Source organism: Stegastes partitus, unplaced genomic scaffold, assembly GCF_000690725.1.
Source record: "Stegastes partitus isolate 25-593 unplaced genomic scaffold, Stegastes_partitus-1.0.2 Scaffold34, whole genome shotgun sequence".
NCBI classification, from domain to species: Eukaryota; Metazoa; Chordata; class Actinopteri; family Pomacentridae; genus Stegastes; species Stegastes partitus.
Genome location: NW_007577765.1, coordinates 769029 through 786800, shown reverse-complemented (window position 1 = coordinate 786800; position 17772 = coordinate 769029). Strand labels below are relative to the sequence as shown.

The 17772-nt window shown below is 42.9% G+C and overlaps 1 protein-coding gene across 1 annotated transcript; it reads right to left on the bottom strand.

The window, feature by feature from the left end:
• Positions 1–1001: 1001 nt before the first annotated feature.
• gmpr (guanosine monophosphate reductase) lies at positions 1002–8685 on the bottom strand. The gene is made up of 9 exons (XM_008301110.1): positions 8424–8685; positions 5535–5654; positions 5250–5333; positions 4989–5162; positions 4827–4908; positions 2623–2729; positions 2329–2371; positions 2083–2242; positions 1002–1798 (listed from the first exon to the last, which is right to left on the bottom strand). Exons 1-9 carry the CDS (start codon positions 8508–8510, stop codon positions 1615–1617), a joined length of 1041 nt encoding a protein of 346 aa, XP_008299332.1. The 5' UTR covers positions 8511–8685; the 3' UTR covers positions 1002–1614.
• Positions 8686–17772: the final 9087 nt, after the last annotated feature.

Genomic DNA, 17772 nt, shown 5'->3' with positions numbered 1-17772 from the left:
ATCTTTGAAGGTTTTCTGCTCTGAGCTCATAGATGCTACTTATTATGTTGTGTATGAAACTGCGTGGGCATGAAGTTTGGTTGGTATTTTGACTGCAAGTTGATGATGTCAAATTAGTTTCAGTTGATTGGTCATGTCCACACAGCAGGTAGCCAGCAACACAGTAGAAACAAGCTGTGATTTAAGTTTTATTTACTCTCAATATGTCTCGTCACAGGCTGCAAGGTGGAGCGGTGGTTAGCATTGTTGCTTCAGAGCTAGAAGGTCGCTTGTTCGTGTCCCAGTGAGGACCCCCGGGATCTTTCTGCTTGGAGTCTCCATGTTCTCCCCGTGCAGCGTGGGTTCTCTCCGGGTTCTCCGGCTTCCTCCCACACAGTCCAAAAACATGTTGAGATTAATTGGTGATTCTAAATTGTCCGTAGGTGTGAATGTGAGTGTGCTCGGTTGTCTGTCTCTAAGAAGATGCTGGCTATCAGAAACATGTGGGAGAAGTTTGTTTGTTCTTCTTCATTGGTTTTTATCAACTTTGCCCAGCATTAACAATCTAAGATTAAAAAGTTCTGATGTAAAATCAAAGCTCGATGTACAGTTTATTACCCACAAAGAGGAAACAGATGAACCACTCTCCAATCAGCTACTTCTATGTTCAGTCTTTATTCCAGTAAATGGGGAAACTGTGGTGCTAAAAGTCCGATATATATTTCAGTTTGGAGTTCTGGTTTAAGTGTATCATTACTTTGTGTGAACGGCTTCTTCCTCAAAGTTCAAGAGAGCAACTCGAGCAAAGCTTGAGACAGCCCTTGATTTAAACTGTCAGGGTCAGTCAGTGAGGATGTGACTACTTTAAACCAACTTTCATCTCAAATATTCCAAATGTTTGCAAGACATAAAGTCTTCATCGTCATCGTGGAAGTGTCCCAACTTGTCCAACACACATGCAAACAGACAGAAAGTCTTTAGGAATGGACTCGGTGAAGCTTCACAGAATGACCGACACACACTGAGGAAGTCAGCAGAGGGTTCTGCATGCAGTTTATTGCGACATGAGTCCTCCAGTGACGCTTAAAGGGAGGAGTCTCTGGATCTTGCATATTGCATTTGCACATTCATTTCAAAATACAGCTCAGTACAGTAGTTTCCCCATAATGATCTTAGCACTGGTTTCAGCTTCCTCATGCTGAGTGTGTTTACATGCATCTCACATCAACACGTTCTGATATGCTGTTGATATAGAAACACCCCAACTGCTGTGAAGACTTCTGATACATCTGTGTTCTTCTGTCCCAAAACTAGGAAGCATCCAGGTGGTTATAAATGATTATTATTTTTTGCACATCCAAAAACATGATACCTGTATATTACAACGGTACATTTTGGTAAGCATGTAAACGCACTCGCTGTAAGAATAAGTTGAATGCTGAGTGCTGCGACCCCTCTGGGGGACTTCAAGTTGAACTTTGGGTTTAATTTAGTTGCGGGCTTTGTGAGAGCAGATATCCTGAGAGAAACAGGTTGTGTGATCATGAAGGTGAAGTGCATGTATGTGTTAGGACACAGTCCTACTGCTGCACATGAGGACTCTGCATGAGACATGTTTGAGGGGTGTTTTCCCTCCTACTGGGTGAACATTTGGCTGGACTGTTGCGTGACTCGGATGAAGGTGGTTCTCCTGCTCAGCTCTTTGAGTTTGGCGGCGCCCACGTAGGTGCAGGTGGAGCGGAGTCCTCCCAGCACGTCGCGGATGGTGTTTTCCACGTCTCCTCTGTAGGGAACCTCCACCGTCCTCCCCTCGGACGCCCTGAGAGCCGAGGAAAGACGGGAAGAAGTAGGGGTTGTTGTTACTTATTCACCTCTTGTGCCTCTTGAGAGTAAGAAACTACTCTGAAAGCTCAAAGAGGATCTGTCATGATTTTCCAGTATCCTACACACACAGTGAATCATCAGAGGGATCACGTGGCGCGTTTGACTCAAATACATGTGAGTTATGTGTATAATATTAGTCATATCGAGAAGGGATCCCAGCAGCACATTTTGAGCCTCCACTCGTGACTCACAGCCACGATGCGCCTCAGGATCTCTCACCTGTACTCAGCAACCCCACCGACGTACTTCTTCATGGCCGTGTCAGAGCTCATGCCGTAGAAGAGTTTGTATTTCTTCCCGTTCTTCTCAATCACCTCCCCAGAGCACTGGTCGTGGCCCGCCAGCATCCCTCCCATCATTACAAAATCTGCCCCAGCACCTGAAGGGCCAGAGCAGTGGTTGGATGTGTGGAGCAGCAGAGAGATGTGAAGAGATTGAAAAACCAACTGTGGGTTGATCACTTACCAAAGGCTTTGGCTACATCTCCTGGGCAACTACAGCCGCCGTCCTGAATAGAGAAGAATACAAATGAGTTTTATGGGCCCAGATTGAGTCAGCAGAATTAAGTAAAGGTTCTTCAGTGTTTGTTCTACCAGCCTTTAAAGACTGATGATGCCCTCTACTGGCTAATATGTCCTGTGACTCCAAGCAGGAGAAGATAACTTTACTAAGCATGTAATAGTACTACTTCTGTCCTCTACATGATAACTCTGACTGTCCTTCACCTCGTATGGAGTTATTTCTGTGCGCTGAACTTACAGAGATGATGTGTCCTTTGAGTCCATGGGCTGAGTCTGCACACTCTATCACAGCACTGAGCTGTGGGTAGCCCACTCCCGTCTTGATTCTTGTCGTGCACACAGAACCTGCAACAGACCATTCACAGAGCAAACAAGAGAAGATCCCATCCAGATTGAATTGCTGCTGTTGTAACAACAAGCGCCTGCAGACTGTTGAATGTGGCACCAGACGGTAAATAGCAACAGACGAGGTGAAGCAGCGTCGGCCTCGTGTAGAACAAGCAGTTAAAAGAAATCTAAAGAATTGGCTTTTAAGTTCTGGTTTGTTCTTCGGTGTATCTATTATACCAGAGAAACCATGTTCTGTTTATCTACAGCCAGCTGACAGTTGGATCCTGCAGGATGAGGAGGGAGTGACTTGATGCTGTATAATGTTTGGTACGTACGCTACATGCTGTTCACTCTACACAAAACATAAAAACAAAAGTCTGTTAACGGTTTAGCTCCACAGCACATTACCAATATGTTAGCATTTTCTGCTCCTGGGTCACCTCTTAGTTACTCTTCTCAGTCCCCAACTTCAAAAACCAAAAGCAACAGGCTTTTTTCAGTTACTGGAACCATTCTCTGTAACAATCCCCCATCTTACATTAAATCGTGTTCCATCATTGGCAAATTCCAATCAAAATTAAAGACTAACCTTTCTTCCAAAGCTTTTAGTTTTTCCTAAAGCTGCATTTTTCATGTCTACTCTCAGTCCTTCCTCTGAAGCTACAGTTTTGATTTCCATCAGTTCTCTCTTCTGCCCTGTCGCTATTATAGTTCAACTCTTTCCTTTCATCCAGCCATTATGCTTCACCTCAGCTGTCCTGATCACACGGCTGTCTTCACACGTGCTCGTCCTTGTCATGTCACTAACATTTTGTCTTCTCTCTGCTGTAGTTTGTCCTGTCTGTCCTCTCTCTCACCTCTCTGCAGGTATTTTTGGCTCTGGAGCTGCATGTTTCCGATCTGCAGCTACAGCTTCCATCAATCTGTCCAGTGTTCTCTTGTTGTTGTCCTGTTTTCTCTACCTTTTATGCTCAACCCAATCAGTGGAGGCAGAGAACTGTCCTCCCTGAGCCTGGTCCTGCTGGGAGGGGAGTTCTTCTTCTACACTGTTGCTGGGTTTGTTGGATTTTTTTATTAAACTAACTTTGATTTTCAAATTGGTGAGTCAACAATATTGTAGGTTCTTCAGCTTAAGGTTAAATTGTGTTATATATAATATTGTAGGGTCTGACCTGAATATTTAAATTAGTCAGGTCAGTTTGCAAAATTAAAAAGGAGGTCTGTCACAAATAGGCTTGCTCAAAGGGAATCCACAGATTGCTTGAGTTTTCTGTTTATTTCATTTTTTTAAGGTTTTACCTTTAGTTTAAAATTATTCAAGTAAATCTCCCTAAATTAACAACACTCTAGGGTCTTAACCTCAATTTAAATTTGCATTCTATGGAATATTGTCAGTTTTGACCCATAAATGTAAATAACTGAGGTACATTGACATTACAGATGAAACAGGTGTAACTTGTAATATTTAAACTTCTTGATAGCTTTGCAGGGCTGCAAGGTGGAGCAGTGGTTAGCACCGTGGCCTCGCAGCAAGAAGGTCGCTGGTTTGCGTCCCGGTGAGGACACCCGGGATCTTTCTGTGTGGAGTTTGCATGTTCTCCCCGTGCAGCGTGGGTTCTCTCCGGGTTCTCTGGTTTCCTCCCACAGTCCAGAAACATGTTGAGGTTAATTGGTGATTCTAAATTGTCCGTAGGTGTGAATGTGAGTGTGCTTGGTTGTCTGTCTCTAAGTGTAGCCTTGTGATAGACTGGTGACCTGTCCAGGGTGTCCACTGCCTTCACCCTAATCAGCTGGGATAGACTCCAGCCCCCTGTGACCCTAATGAGGATTAAGAGGTGTATAGATAATGGATGGATGGATGGATGGATAACTTTGCACTACCAGTTTTATTTCTCTGCTGGAAACACTTTGGCTTTACCAGTCAATTGACTCTATAAAGTGAAAAGCAGTCAAATTGATCTTGATTGGAGCGCTGTGTCTCTTTCTTTGTGGCTCGTGTGTATTTAACTGCCTGTCTATTGTCCTCTATGTGTAGTTTTGTGTTGCCTTAGAGCGAACACACACACCTCTCACACTATTCACAGACACCCTCAGGACAGTGGAGCCACCCACCTGGCCCGATGCCCACTTTGATGATGTCAGCCCCAGACAGGATGAGTTCCTCCACCATCTCCCCTGTTACCACGTTACCGGCCTGCAGGGCAGACAGCATTAACATCAACACATTGTCTCAGATGCACGACATCCCATCAGCCACCAGGAACACTGTCTTACCATGATGGTGTGTTTGGGGAACTTTCCTCTGACCGTCTTGACAAACTCCACAAAGTACTCGGAGTAGCCGTTGGCCACGTCCAGACAGATGTACTTGAGGGCAGGCACGGCCTCCAGGATGGCACACAGCCTCTCCAGATCTGCATTGCTGCTTCCTGAGCTAGCCGCTACATGCTGAGAGGAAAAGTGACAGTTCATTTAGTGGGGAGGCTTTTAGAAATAAGAATGCTCCTGTCATGAGTGACGATGCAAATATCTTACCTCTAAACATTCTGGATGACTAGCAGCAAAGTTTTTCCAGTCTTCTACAGAGTAGTGTTTATGAATAGCTGTGAACAGGGTGTGCTAAAGAGGGAAGCAGCCGAGGACACAACAGACAAGGTGAGGGAATACAGGACTGCTTTAGATTTTAGGAGCAACTCAGTGTCAGAATCTTTAACAACAAATCATGGCTTTAATCATGGGCCATGAAAAACTGTGACAGAAAACCAAAAAGGGTTCATGATTTTCAGAAGTGATGCTCCTTTATTTCTCCTATTCACTCACTTTGCTGAGGACTTGTGCCATCTCAAACGTCCCCGTGGTGTCCATGTTGGCAGCGATGATGGGGATGCCAGTGTAGGTCTGTTTGGAGTTGCGGAATGTAAAGGTCCTCTGAAGATCCACCTAAAGGCAGAAGACATGTTTAGTTTTCTGTACAGCTGACTGAGGGTCATTCCAGATTTTCTGTGAACACGGGAGCAGCTCGTGTGGCTCATGTTCGGAGCGTGTGCAGCCATAATGGGGATGCACTGAATCATTTAGATCTAATGCTGAGCTTCTAGTGCTGCTGCCTGTAATGTGATCAGCTACGTGAAGCAAGCAGAGCTCATTGTGGAGCTGCTCCCTTTACAGGAAGGCGTTGGTCTAAACTCTCGATGTAGATCATAGCGATGATTTGTTTCAAGAAGGTCGTCAGCGTTACAAATCAATCTTATCGTAGAGGGTCTGGAGCACTGGACTGTTAGCTGCTCAGTATATGAGAGAGTGGAGGTGACATATGCAGCGTTTGGGACTTTAATAAAGTAATGCATCCTCTTCTTACAAATTGAATATTGAACTCATAATAAATCACACGCTTGTTCAGTGCAGTACACTCAGCAGTGTTTGCGGGAAGAAGCTTTCTTGTTCTGGTGTAGATGAACGCTACAATTTGTATTTTAGTTTTATATTTTCTGCTTGTTCTACACATATAGATGATCCATCCATCCATCATCTATGCACCGCTTAATCCTCACTAGGGTCGTGGGGGGCTGGAGTCTATCCCAGCTGACTCAGGGTGAAGGCAGGGGACCCTGGACAGGTCACCAGTCTATCACAGGGCTACACTTAGAGACAGACAACCAAGCACACTCACATTCACACCTACGGACAATTTAGAATCACCGATTAACCTCATCATGTTTTTGGACTGTGTGGAAGGAAGCTGGAGAACCTGGAGAGAACCCACGCTGCACGGGGAGAACATGCAAACTCCACACAGACAGATCCCGGGTCTCTTCACCGGGATGCGAACCGGCAACCTTCTTGCTGTGAGGCAACGGTGCTAACCACCGCTCCACCTTGCAGACATATAGATAATTTCAAAGTAAACATGCTTTTTTTTTCTAGTTTGCCAAACTGTAAAACTATATCAAACTGTAGAAACACATGTTGAGAAGGTGAGTTAGGATGTTAAAAAAAAAGGGGGAGAAAAACTTGTTAACAGTTTAAAACATATTGTAAAATGACTCCCTTTACTTAGTGCTGAATGCTTTTCTCGATTAAGACATTTATTATGCAAAGCTACGGAATAGAGTAACAGTATAAATTGCTCCATGACTTGCACTCGGGGAATCAATTTCAGAGCCACAGCAAAAAAATTGTGCTATAACTCATAATGGTGAAATGAAGGAAGGTGGTGGAAAACGTGAGGAGGGAGCAGGATCCAGTGGTGCGTATCCTTTTTCTTGCTGCAGCACATCAATATAGAGAAAGACGGTTTTTTTTCTTTTTTTACTACAGCAGGCTGACTCAGGGTTTGGAGTTCTGTTATATTTACCTGTAACTAGTGACAAAGTATGAATCCAGTGGACTCAGTTAGAACATATTGTGAAGATTTACACTATATTTGAAGATCTGGAGCAACGAAACCACTAAAAAAAACAAATGACATTCATCAGGTGTTGCTCCACAAATCCCACAGATTAAAGCAGAGAACTGTGAAGTGTTGTGATGACTTCAGTTTTATATGCGTTGGGTTGAATTCTCCAAACATCTGGCTAAGCTCATACAGATGTGTAACACAATTTTTTAAAGGGCTCATCTGCATTTACCATCATCTTCTATTTGCTGGGCTGTAGCAGGTGTTTTGTTGAGAAAATTCACAGTTAAGGAGCAAAAAGGACACATTATTGATGCAGTTTATCCTCTTCTACAACTACAACTATATATACACGAACATATGCATGTGATGTTATACTGATATCACTGTGGCATACGGAATGTGCTCTGGATGCTTGTAACACACACAGTCCTATTTTTAAACAGCTTTTCTGAGAAGTCTCCTGCGTCTCATGTTGCTCGCCACCTCTCAGAGGCCGGCTCCCACCCACTTCCACTTCCCTGTCTGGATCTGGTGCCGCCATGCCAGTATCATGATCTTGGGTCGGTATCAGTTCTGGATCTAGTGACACATCTGAGGAAGTTATAAGGAAGCATAAACAACAAGCACAGGGTCGGGATGTCTCAGAGCATCTAATCAGTCGCCGGTGGAGACACAGTAGCCGGTTTAACCTGCTTTAAATGATAATTATTAACCAAAATCAAGCCCAAAAGGATTAAAATGTGACTTTATACGTCGTGCTATGTTATCTTTTTTTGCTGTTTCCTTTGTTTACAGTCAGGTATTGTTTGTGGCTTCTGTCTGGCAGCCTCGTCTTGTTTTCTGTCACCTTTAAGAAGGTCACTGCTCTGTTACATGGACATTCCGGCTAGTTTGTGTGTTTTCTTGCTCACCGAGGTATAAAGGCAGTGTACACCTGATGGCTCACCTAATACCAGGCCATGAGGAGAGGAAGAAATATAGAATTACACTGAAATGTGCACTTTTCAGCTTCAGTGAGGTGAGACATCCTCTCAAGATTATGGGGTTAATGAATGTCATCGCTGCTGCTGCTGCTGCACAGGTACATTATCTCCACTCTTCAGCTTTAATCAAGATGATAAGAAAACAGAGCCACCATCCACCTCCAAGTATAAATAGTTAACATAATTCTGTTGCGTCACCAGCCACAGAGACATGAGTGCCGGCATACTTCCTGAATGCAACAGCAACACTGCTCCTGAGAATTGTCCTGCTCTGGCTGAACTGTGGCTGCAACACTTGAATCACACAATCTAATCAAAAGCACCGACCTCTGAGCGGCTCTTCAGGCTGCTCCTCTTGGGTCTGAAAAGGACATCCTTAAAGTCCAGCTTGAGGTCTGCATCCACTCGAGGCATCTTGGAAACCCAGAACAGTGATGACCAGGATGAGGATGGTGAGTATGCGGAGGAGACTCCCCTGAGGAAGACAGCAGCAGCAGTGGTGGTCGCTGGTCCCAAGCCCCAACCACCAAACCCGAACCTCCAGGCGGCCAGCGTATTTATATGAAAAGGGGGCCCAGCCCAGCCCTGGCCCCCATGACTTTATTTGGGCCTGGACTCTTTCTTTCTCTCTCTCTCCCTCCCTCTCTCTCTCTCTTTCTCCCTCCACTCCTCCAGCCTGGTCTCTCTCTCCCCCCTCTCCTTCAGCAGAGTGGCAGCAGCAGCGGTGGCTGAGCTGGCAGGCTGTCCCATCTGCTGACGCATCCACACACACACAGACATGGAAGCACTGCAGAGGCTTGTGTGCTGCAGTGCTACCGAGCACACCTGCTGTCCAGTCGGGGCATTGCTCCCTTCACTGTTGGCAGACGGGACAGGAAGAGAGACCAAGGGAGTGACAACATGAAAGAGAGAGAGAGAGAGGGATGGAAACACAGGAGGACAGACCACACAGGGAAAAAAAGAGGTTGTGCATTGATAGAACAAGAAGAAGGTCATGTGGATTCAGGAACATTATGTTTTGTCCTTTTCTTTTCTTCACCTTTTCTGTTTCTTTTCAGTTGCTGATGCTTCTGTTGATGTGCTTTTTTTAGCTCCATGTTCACTGGTCTTGGAACACTTGTCCAGTCTAGTTCACCAGTTTGACCTTTTGATAAACATTCTTTTGGATAAAGTTTTAAAAATGCATCATACGGTCAATTATTGCATTTTGTTAGTGTTTGAGACTCCCTCTACTCCACAGTACCGTTTCTTTTTGACCTTCATGGTACAGAATAGGCTGCAAGGTGGCTCAGTGGTTAGCACCGCCGCCTCGCAGCTAGACGATCCCCAGTTCGCATCCCGGTTAGAGCATCTGGGATCTTTCTGCGTGGAGTTTGCATGTTCTCCCCATGTTTGGTTGTCTGTCTCTAAGTGTAGCCCTGTGACAGACTGGTGACCTGTCCAGGGTGTCCCCTGCCTTCGCCCTAACCTAGTGAGGATTAAGCAGTGTGTAGATAATGGATGGATCATACAGAATGATGCATTTTTATGCACCCAAAACTTACACACAAGCCAGTCCTGGTTTTGTATGAAATTAGAAAATGCACACACACGGAGAAGGGACTTTAGCAAGAACTGAGGATGGAGAAGGAATAAAGGAAATTTTAAAAATTCACCTAATAAACAGGACCTTTACCAAAGTAGCATTAAGCCCTAAAAACTAATGTTGTTGTACCGTAATATCAGAAACTTCTAAATGGGCCTAAATGCTCAAAAATTAAGCAAATACAGAATTGTTCTGCATTAAGTACAAAAAATGATCACAAAAAGATCTGTCAAAAACTTCTTGCTATGGCGGAAGTGCAACAGCTATGATGTCACTGAATCTGAGGTTACTGAGTTTGAGTCAGTGAATTTAGGTTATTTACTAAGTGCTTTTATTTATATTAAATCCATTTAATTAGACCCATTTGGCACGATATATGCTGTCTTTTTCATACAACTGATCATAGAAAAAGCCCCACGGTATTGCTTATGAGTGTCCAAGCGGCTCGAACTGTTCAAAGTCAGACCAGTAGATGTCAGCACAGTTCAAGAAAACAGCTGCTAAATAGAGAGCAGAATAGGCAGCAGGGTCAAAGCCCTTGTTAAAGTGTTTCCTGGCAACAAGACGTTCCTTTGTGGTATTTATGTGCAGTGTTGGAAGAAGTACTCCGAGCTTTCATTTCAGTACGAGTACCAGTGCAGCAGTGAGGAAATGCTCTGTTTCAAGTAAATGGCCTGAACTCTAAATGTACGAAGAGCATCAGTGTAAGGAGAAAAAGTACCAAATGTACTCTCATTACTGTAATGAAGTAGTTCTTTTGTGGACTTTTGTACATTTCTGCATTTTTATGTTTACTCAAGTATGTTTCTTTTGAGGTAAAAAAAAAAGAAATGGACACAGAAAACGACCCTAAATCCAGATAAAGCTCCTGAATCACACTCACATTCAGTGAAGTCTGAACATTAAGAAAATCCAGTTCAAACACAAGACAGGACTCCGAGCTGTTCAGCAACGTTTGATTTGTTTTGCGAACAATGTGGAGATAGCGACTCACTAAAACTTAGAATCCAAACATGTCCAGATAAGTTAGTTAGCTGTGGCCTAATAATTTCAAAATCATGTTGGGTAATAGTCAGCAGCTTTGCTGATGTTGTTTCACAGGTGATTAGTCACTAAAACCACAGACTGTTTGTAAAATATGGTTGTAGCCTCTGTTTCTGAAAAGCGGATATAATCCAGCCATTAGCTGCTCATTTTACGTAGGTTCTCTTCTCTTTCCACTGTCAGCGTGTTACAGTTTCAACATCCTCTTGATTTCCGGAAACAACAACGAAAACCTCAGAGCAGCAGCCAACCACACTCAAAGTTCTTGTTTTGCAGACGGTTTGGCTTGTACAGTAAACCAGCCTGCTGGCATATATATATATATATATATATGTATTTATTTTTACTGTGAGTTACCCATTTTAATGACAGTGCCTCCCTGCCTGCATTTTTCTGTCACTATTTTGAGAAAACTATATCATGGGCTTAGCTCAACCCAACACAATTATCCATCCATCCATCCATTATCTGTACACCACTTAATCCTTACTAGGGTCATGGGAGGCTGGAGTCTATCCCAGCTGACTCAGGGTGAAGGCAGGGGACACCTGGACAGGTCATCAGTCTATCACAGGGCTACACTTAGAGACAGACAACCAAGCACACTCACATTCACACCTACGGTCAATTTAGAATCACCGATTCACCTCAACATGTTTTTGGACCCATGCTGCACGGAGAGAACATGCAAACTCCACGCAGAAAGATCCTGGGTGTCCTCACTGGGACGTGAACCGGCGACCTTCTTGCTGCGAGGCAATGATACCAACCACTGCTCCACCTTGCAGCCCCCCAACACAATTATGACCATTCTGCACAGTGTTGTGTCAGCAGTGAAGAATGGTCTGACAATGAAAAACTAACACAGATGTGACTTAAGTCTGCTTTCTTACTAACAACCAGCAGGAGGCGACTCCTCAGTTTGCAAAAACCACTTCAAATGTATAAAAGTTAATGAGATAATCATTTTCTCCTTTGGTCTTTTACTTCAGTGAACATATTTCTAACGAGTGGACTCCATAGCTAGGGTCAGCATGGTGAATTTAATCATCGGGCTGTTTTTTTTTGTGGTCAAAACCACCATTCTAAAATAACTGCAATCCATCATGAGTGAACAATACAAACAATAAAATGGGAAAACAAAAGGGAACAAAATAGTGAGCTTGCTAGTTTGCCAACTTGTTTTTCCTTTCTTACCCCACACACTGATGTATTATCCGGGGCTTACCATGTTTCCTTGGCTACAGCTGCTATAAGGGATATGACGGCATTGACAGGCGACCAGAATCAACTATTTCTATTTTCCTGTAGCGTTGCATTGTTTCAGAGTGTGGTCTCTTTGTATTTAGTCTATGCAAGTGGCAGCTTGTCTTGAAAGCATGACAACTGTAAAAATGTACTTTTTTTTCCGACAAAGACACTGTCATCGTCTGCTTTGGAAGCCTCTTATAAAGAACTGCAGTAAATGGGGTTCATTCAGCACAACGTTTTAAACTCTGCATATCCATGAACTGAGAGAATCAGTTGGATAGAAGTGAACCACCAGTTAATATACTATCAACGTATGTCTGATATATTTTTTTAAATGAAATAGCCTCATACTATAACTACAACTGGCGCTGGACCCGCAGACGTCGACCTCGTGGCTCATTACTACATAGCTGATAAGAGCCGAATAACCCACAGCTCTGAGATAACGCAGTTGCAGCGGCTATAAACCCACTGCTCTTTAACCCCTGGTGCACGTCACACTGAACTCTATTGGCAAGACGTGCTGAATAAGGTCAGCCCTTTCAAGCCCTTTCATGATAACAAAAGCTGATAAGGAGAGAACGGTTTGGTTAACTCTGCGTACTTCATGTCTCCTGTGTCAGCTCGTCGTGGTCACAGCTGGATTTTCAGGTGTTCGTCTGAGCTGCAGGTCGATGCAGGAAGTAGGTGAAAGTTCAGCCGAGTGTCTGCGTAAATGCAGCTTTTACTGCTTGTACAGCAAGGGTCAGCGCCTCTGTTTAAACCAATGTGTGTTATTTCATGTCAAACAACTGCAAGCTGGATGGCAGGCAGAGAACCGATTCATCATCCCTCCCCTTGTATTGCTTTTAAACACCCTCCCGTACAGGCTCAATGCTGTACTAAAGGTGCATCAGCTAAACACTAACTTGAAGGCGGTGTATACTTATTTTACGTTTATAGTTAATTGACATTGCTTTGTAGAAATCTGTTTTCACTTTGACATGAAAGAGTCTTTTTGGTCATTTCTTGCCAAAAAAAAAAAAAAGCCAGATTATATCGGCCATGATACACATATGTTGAAAAACAATAAACGAGGACATTTCCAAGGAAAGTGGGTTCTTTTCATGTACTTTTATAGGCACTTTCCATTTTTTGTTCTCAATAAGTTACACAGTGGATAGCAATGATTGGGCAGTGGGAAACCAAATGATTAACCCACTTAAGCTTCCTAACAAGACAGATTGAAATTCAATTCAATTCAATTCAATTCAATTCAATTCAATTCAAATAACTTTATTCATCCCCTGTAGGGGCAATTAAAAGCACACTGAGCAGTTCAATATAAAAGAGGGAGAGAAAACTAAACAAAACATCCGAACATAATAAACCACATCATAAACAGCATCATAAATACCTATTTAAGTTGTTCATATTTGATAAGGCTATGGATATGATATCTCAAAAGTTTCGTTTAATTGATGTTATACTGTGATGATTAAGTGTTCCCTTATTTTTTTTAAGCAGTATATGTATACAGTATGTATCTAAAAATGGTATCTCAACAAACATTTTGGTGGCTGTTTTCGTCCCACTTTTAAGTGAATTATACCAAGTATTAATGCTTTAGCTGTACATGCTCTTTTCAGCATCACTCATTTTGCTGTAGCAGTTTTCTTGTTTCTTATTTTGAAACTTCAAAAGTAGCAACATCATTTTGAAATAGCTCGTCTTAACATGGTAGCATTTTTACAGCTTTGCAGATAGAGGATGAATACGGGGCCTGTTGCAGTAAACACCACACTTCCCAACATTGTGTAGTGGACATGCAAATGACGATGTGTAAATTCCCTGCATGGAGAACATTGTGTAGCCCGGCGCTGGCATGCTGTCTCCAACTTCTGAGAGAACACGGAGGCCTGCGCTCACGCATACATGCACACAGAGGCCGGACTGTCTCTCCCTGTATTCTGTCACCAGCTGACGATGCCACCAAGACGTGGGGCTCTGTTTGCCCAGAGGAAACGTATCTGAAACACATGCAGACGAACTGTGTTTCCCCTTGGCAGTGTGTCACTGGGCCAAGCAGATGGGCAAACCACATGTCAGTGGGAGGGTGAAGTTGGTGAACATCTTTGATGTTCTTTTCCAGGCATGACATGAAATGATACCAACTTAAAAATTCCATTTGTTTTCCACCTGAGCGGCTCGGGTAACGAGGATGAACCTTCTCCACGAGGGAGGACCTGGGCTTTGTGTTTGTGAGTTTCAAAGTTGTGAACTAGAATTTGCATCCAGGTCAACGAGTGCCGCTGAAAGTGCTGCGTGACTTCTCTCTCAGCAGGCCGTGGTTTGTACATGGTTTACACATAAATGGCCTAAAATAAAAAAAGAAAAAGAAAAGAAAAGCATGTCAAAGACTATTCTGGTTTAACGAGAGAGGAGGGAAAATCATCAAAGCCACAGTCAGACATGCAGAGGAACTGAGTGCTTGTTTACTTGTGTTGCTATTTTCCTACTTCGACTCCTCTCCTGGGCGCATCATAATTGCAGCATTATCTTATCTATTGAATTAAATATTACATAACCGGACATTTGTGATTTAATACAAAAGTCTATCTCATAAGTCATGAACAGACTCCTGGCAGTCAGTGTTGTCGGTCTGTGTCACCAAATACCTAACAGTAGCCTTTTAAGTTAGATATAAAAGCAAAAGCCGATGGCCCGGTCAGCCACCAGTTGTGTTTTTTCATTCTTTGTCGCTGCGTTCAGGCACAAATACCGACCAAGTAGCCAAATCAGTCATCAGCGAAGCAGATGTTTCCGTGAGAGGCACACAGTAACGTGACATTTGCTGTTTCAGCGTGCGACTGCTCAGTAATTTAACACCGATGGCAGCGGCGCAGGTCGGTGGAAAACATCTCTGACTCTGCATGCAAAGGAAAAGTACAGTACAAGCCAATAAACACACACAGAGGGCCAGCAGAGGATAAATGGACAGATAAGGATCTGTTGTGACATCAAGAGTAAAATGGGATTTCGTAAATTATAGCGTTTAAGGCAGGAAATTTATTTACAGGAAATAAACGCCTGCGTCAGTTCTAAGTTTTTCTCCCAGCTACAAATCATGCTTTATGAATTCTACCCACAACCTTCATAACGGTTTTGGGACACTCTGAATTCTGCGGCAGCTTTTTACTCACCGGTAGCAAAATGCACAGTGTTTTACTATATAGCATATAGCCAGACAGGTCCATAAATTCCACTGATAAAGAAATGGGTCACAGTCCACACCTTCATCTTGTTTTGTTGCCTTGTCTACACGAACAAAAGCACGATTTTAAAATAAGGTAAATACAACCTGGTACAAAACAAGTTGCAGATACGTTATTCTTTTAATCTACTGTGAGTTCTTTGTTTTATAGTTTTTGATGCTGAACATACCAGAGGCCTTTCATTGAAACATCATTTGAGTAGAACATAAATATGCAGCAGATTAGGCAAATCCAGGCTCCGAAGTCTCCAATGAATCGCTAAGCCATTTCAGTTTTCTTCTTTCAAAATCCATATTTTAAGGTAAATTTCTCAACAAGAGCTTAATGCAGCTGTATGTGGTATTGGATACATTTCGGATTAGTGCGACAAAAGAATGTGTTCTCCGATTTTCACTTTTCAGAGCTTAACGTCTCCGTAGTTATTCCGCGCTTTTCTCTGTGCGTAATATGTCATATTACCAGCAGCTTATCCACCTTTTAACAGACACAATGGATTTCCTGTTCTAACAACAACAGCTACTCAGTAACCACATGTCACTGGGTCAGGTCAGGCAAACACAACTTGGCAGGCTTGGCCCAGTTTGTGGGGACACGTTTGGATACAGGTTAATTTGTATCATGGTTGAGATAAAAGCAGGTCATTTTGATGTCAACAGTGTCCACATGTGTAGCCGTTTTGAAGCTCTGTCTTCTTGTCCCATTTACAGATTGTAGTTTTGAAATAATTGAAATTCTCTGGGAAAAATGAAGAGTTTGAGGTTAAAAGACTGATTTGATATTGATGCAGTTTAAAATATATTCCCATGAACAGACCTGGTGAAGAATTCTAACTATGAAATAGAATTTTTTTGTGGAAACTCCATATTACAGGGAAATGACTAGAGTTTTTATATACTGTATCTTCCCCATAGACTGTATAAGGAAGGTTGGACGTCACCTGTTGGTTTCTGCACCAAGAAAATGAAGCCAGGGCTTTGCGACTTCCTGGTTGACATCTTGGATTTTTGGAGCCAGAGATGAAAACAAGGGCGGAGCTGGAGAGCAGTGATTGGTCAGACTGACTGAGAGCCGAGGACTCTCTGTCCGTCCACATTTACCTGCTGCTGTTGTGTTTACCGACGCTATTTCTAACAATGTTAGCCTCCAAAAGTGGAGCTAAACTCTACAGGTAGTGTTAAAGTCGTCTTAGTAACTGGTTGTTTTCACGTCCACAACAGTGACCTGCGTTACTGAAGTTACTGTAAGTTAACATCAGACTGTGGAGCCTCTGATGGTGAAACAGGATCTAACATCTTGTTTTTAAGTTAAAGTAAATCCCAGGTTAGGTTTCCTGACTAGTTAACACTGATGCTTCATCAGATTTGTCAGTGTCATAAATGAGTTACCTGTTGTCTGTGACTAACTTCCTATAGGTCACATCTGATCAATCATAACGGATCAATAACGTTATTACAGTCTGTTATCTGCTGCCGTCTCATGGCAGACAGCTAGAAGCTAAACCAAGCTAACGTTACACCACAGAATTCTGATGAATGTTAATCTCTCAGTTCAATGAATAAAGCTCAGTTCATGTCTCTGTTCTCTGGTTTTTAACAGCTTCTGTCCATTTCACTGAGAAACAGTGAAGCTACTGAGGTCTGATCACCATGACATGAGCATCACACTGAACCTCAGGTCAGTCATAGTTACTTTCTGTTATCTAAAGTCAATCGGTCCAGCAGACTGTTTTCTCTACAGCAGTGTTTTATCAGATAACCGAGGAGCTCATGTAATCAGAGGGCTGTTTTCCTTTTTCTCTGTTAATCACATTATCATACTTTGGAATAAAAACAACAACCTTTATTGTTCTTCTAAGGCAGTGAAATGTTCTTTGGCTTCATCCAGGGAAACAAACATTTCCTTAAGATTAAAAAACATGTTAAAAACATCACACTTTCTATTGTGCAACAGTCACATCCTGCTGTGTTCATGCTCATATTTAATGTTCCAGCTGTTGGAATGAACGAACCTTTTTCTTACTGTTTGTGTCTTTTCCTTCCAGCCATGATGTGGATCATTGGGAACATTTACATCTGATGTGCTCTATAAGCTACACAGAACATGAACATTTAGCTGAAGTTGTCTGAGGTGAAGAGTCTTCTCTCCTTCTTCATCCCTGTGAGGAAGAGCAGCACTGATGTCGTCCCCATCCGGTACAGTAATAACAGTAATGTTGCAGATTCAGCTCCTTCTTTTCATAAAGCACACTTATCTTGTGACTGTCAAGTATTTACACTCCACTGTAAGCTGGGCAACACATTTATTTCATCAATTTATTTCATACTTTGACTCATCTTTCACAGTTGTTAAATAATGTTTTTAAATGTGCAATAAGGGCTGCAAGGTAAGCTAGAAGGTGAACTAGAAGGTGTCCGGTTTGCGTGCCGGTGAGGACACCCGGCACCAATAAAACCAAACGAGGATGACACCTGAGTTTATGGTGAATGAGGCTCCCTATGACCTGTCAATCATTCTAGAGCTGACTGTCAATCAAACAGCCACG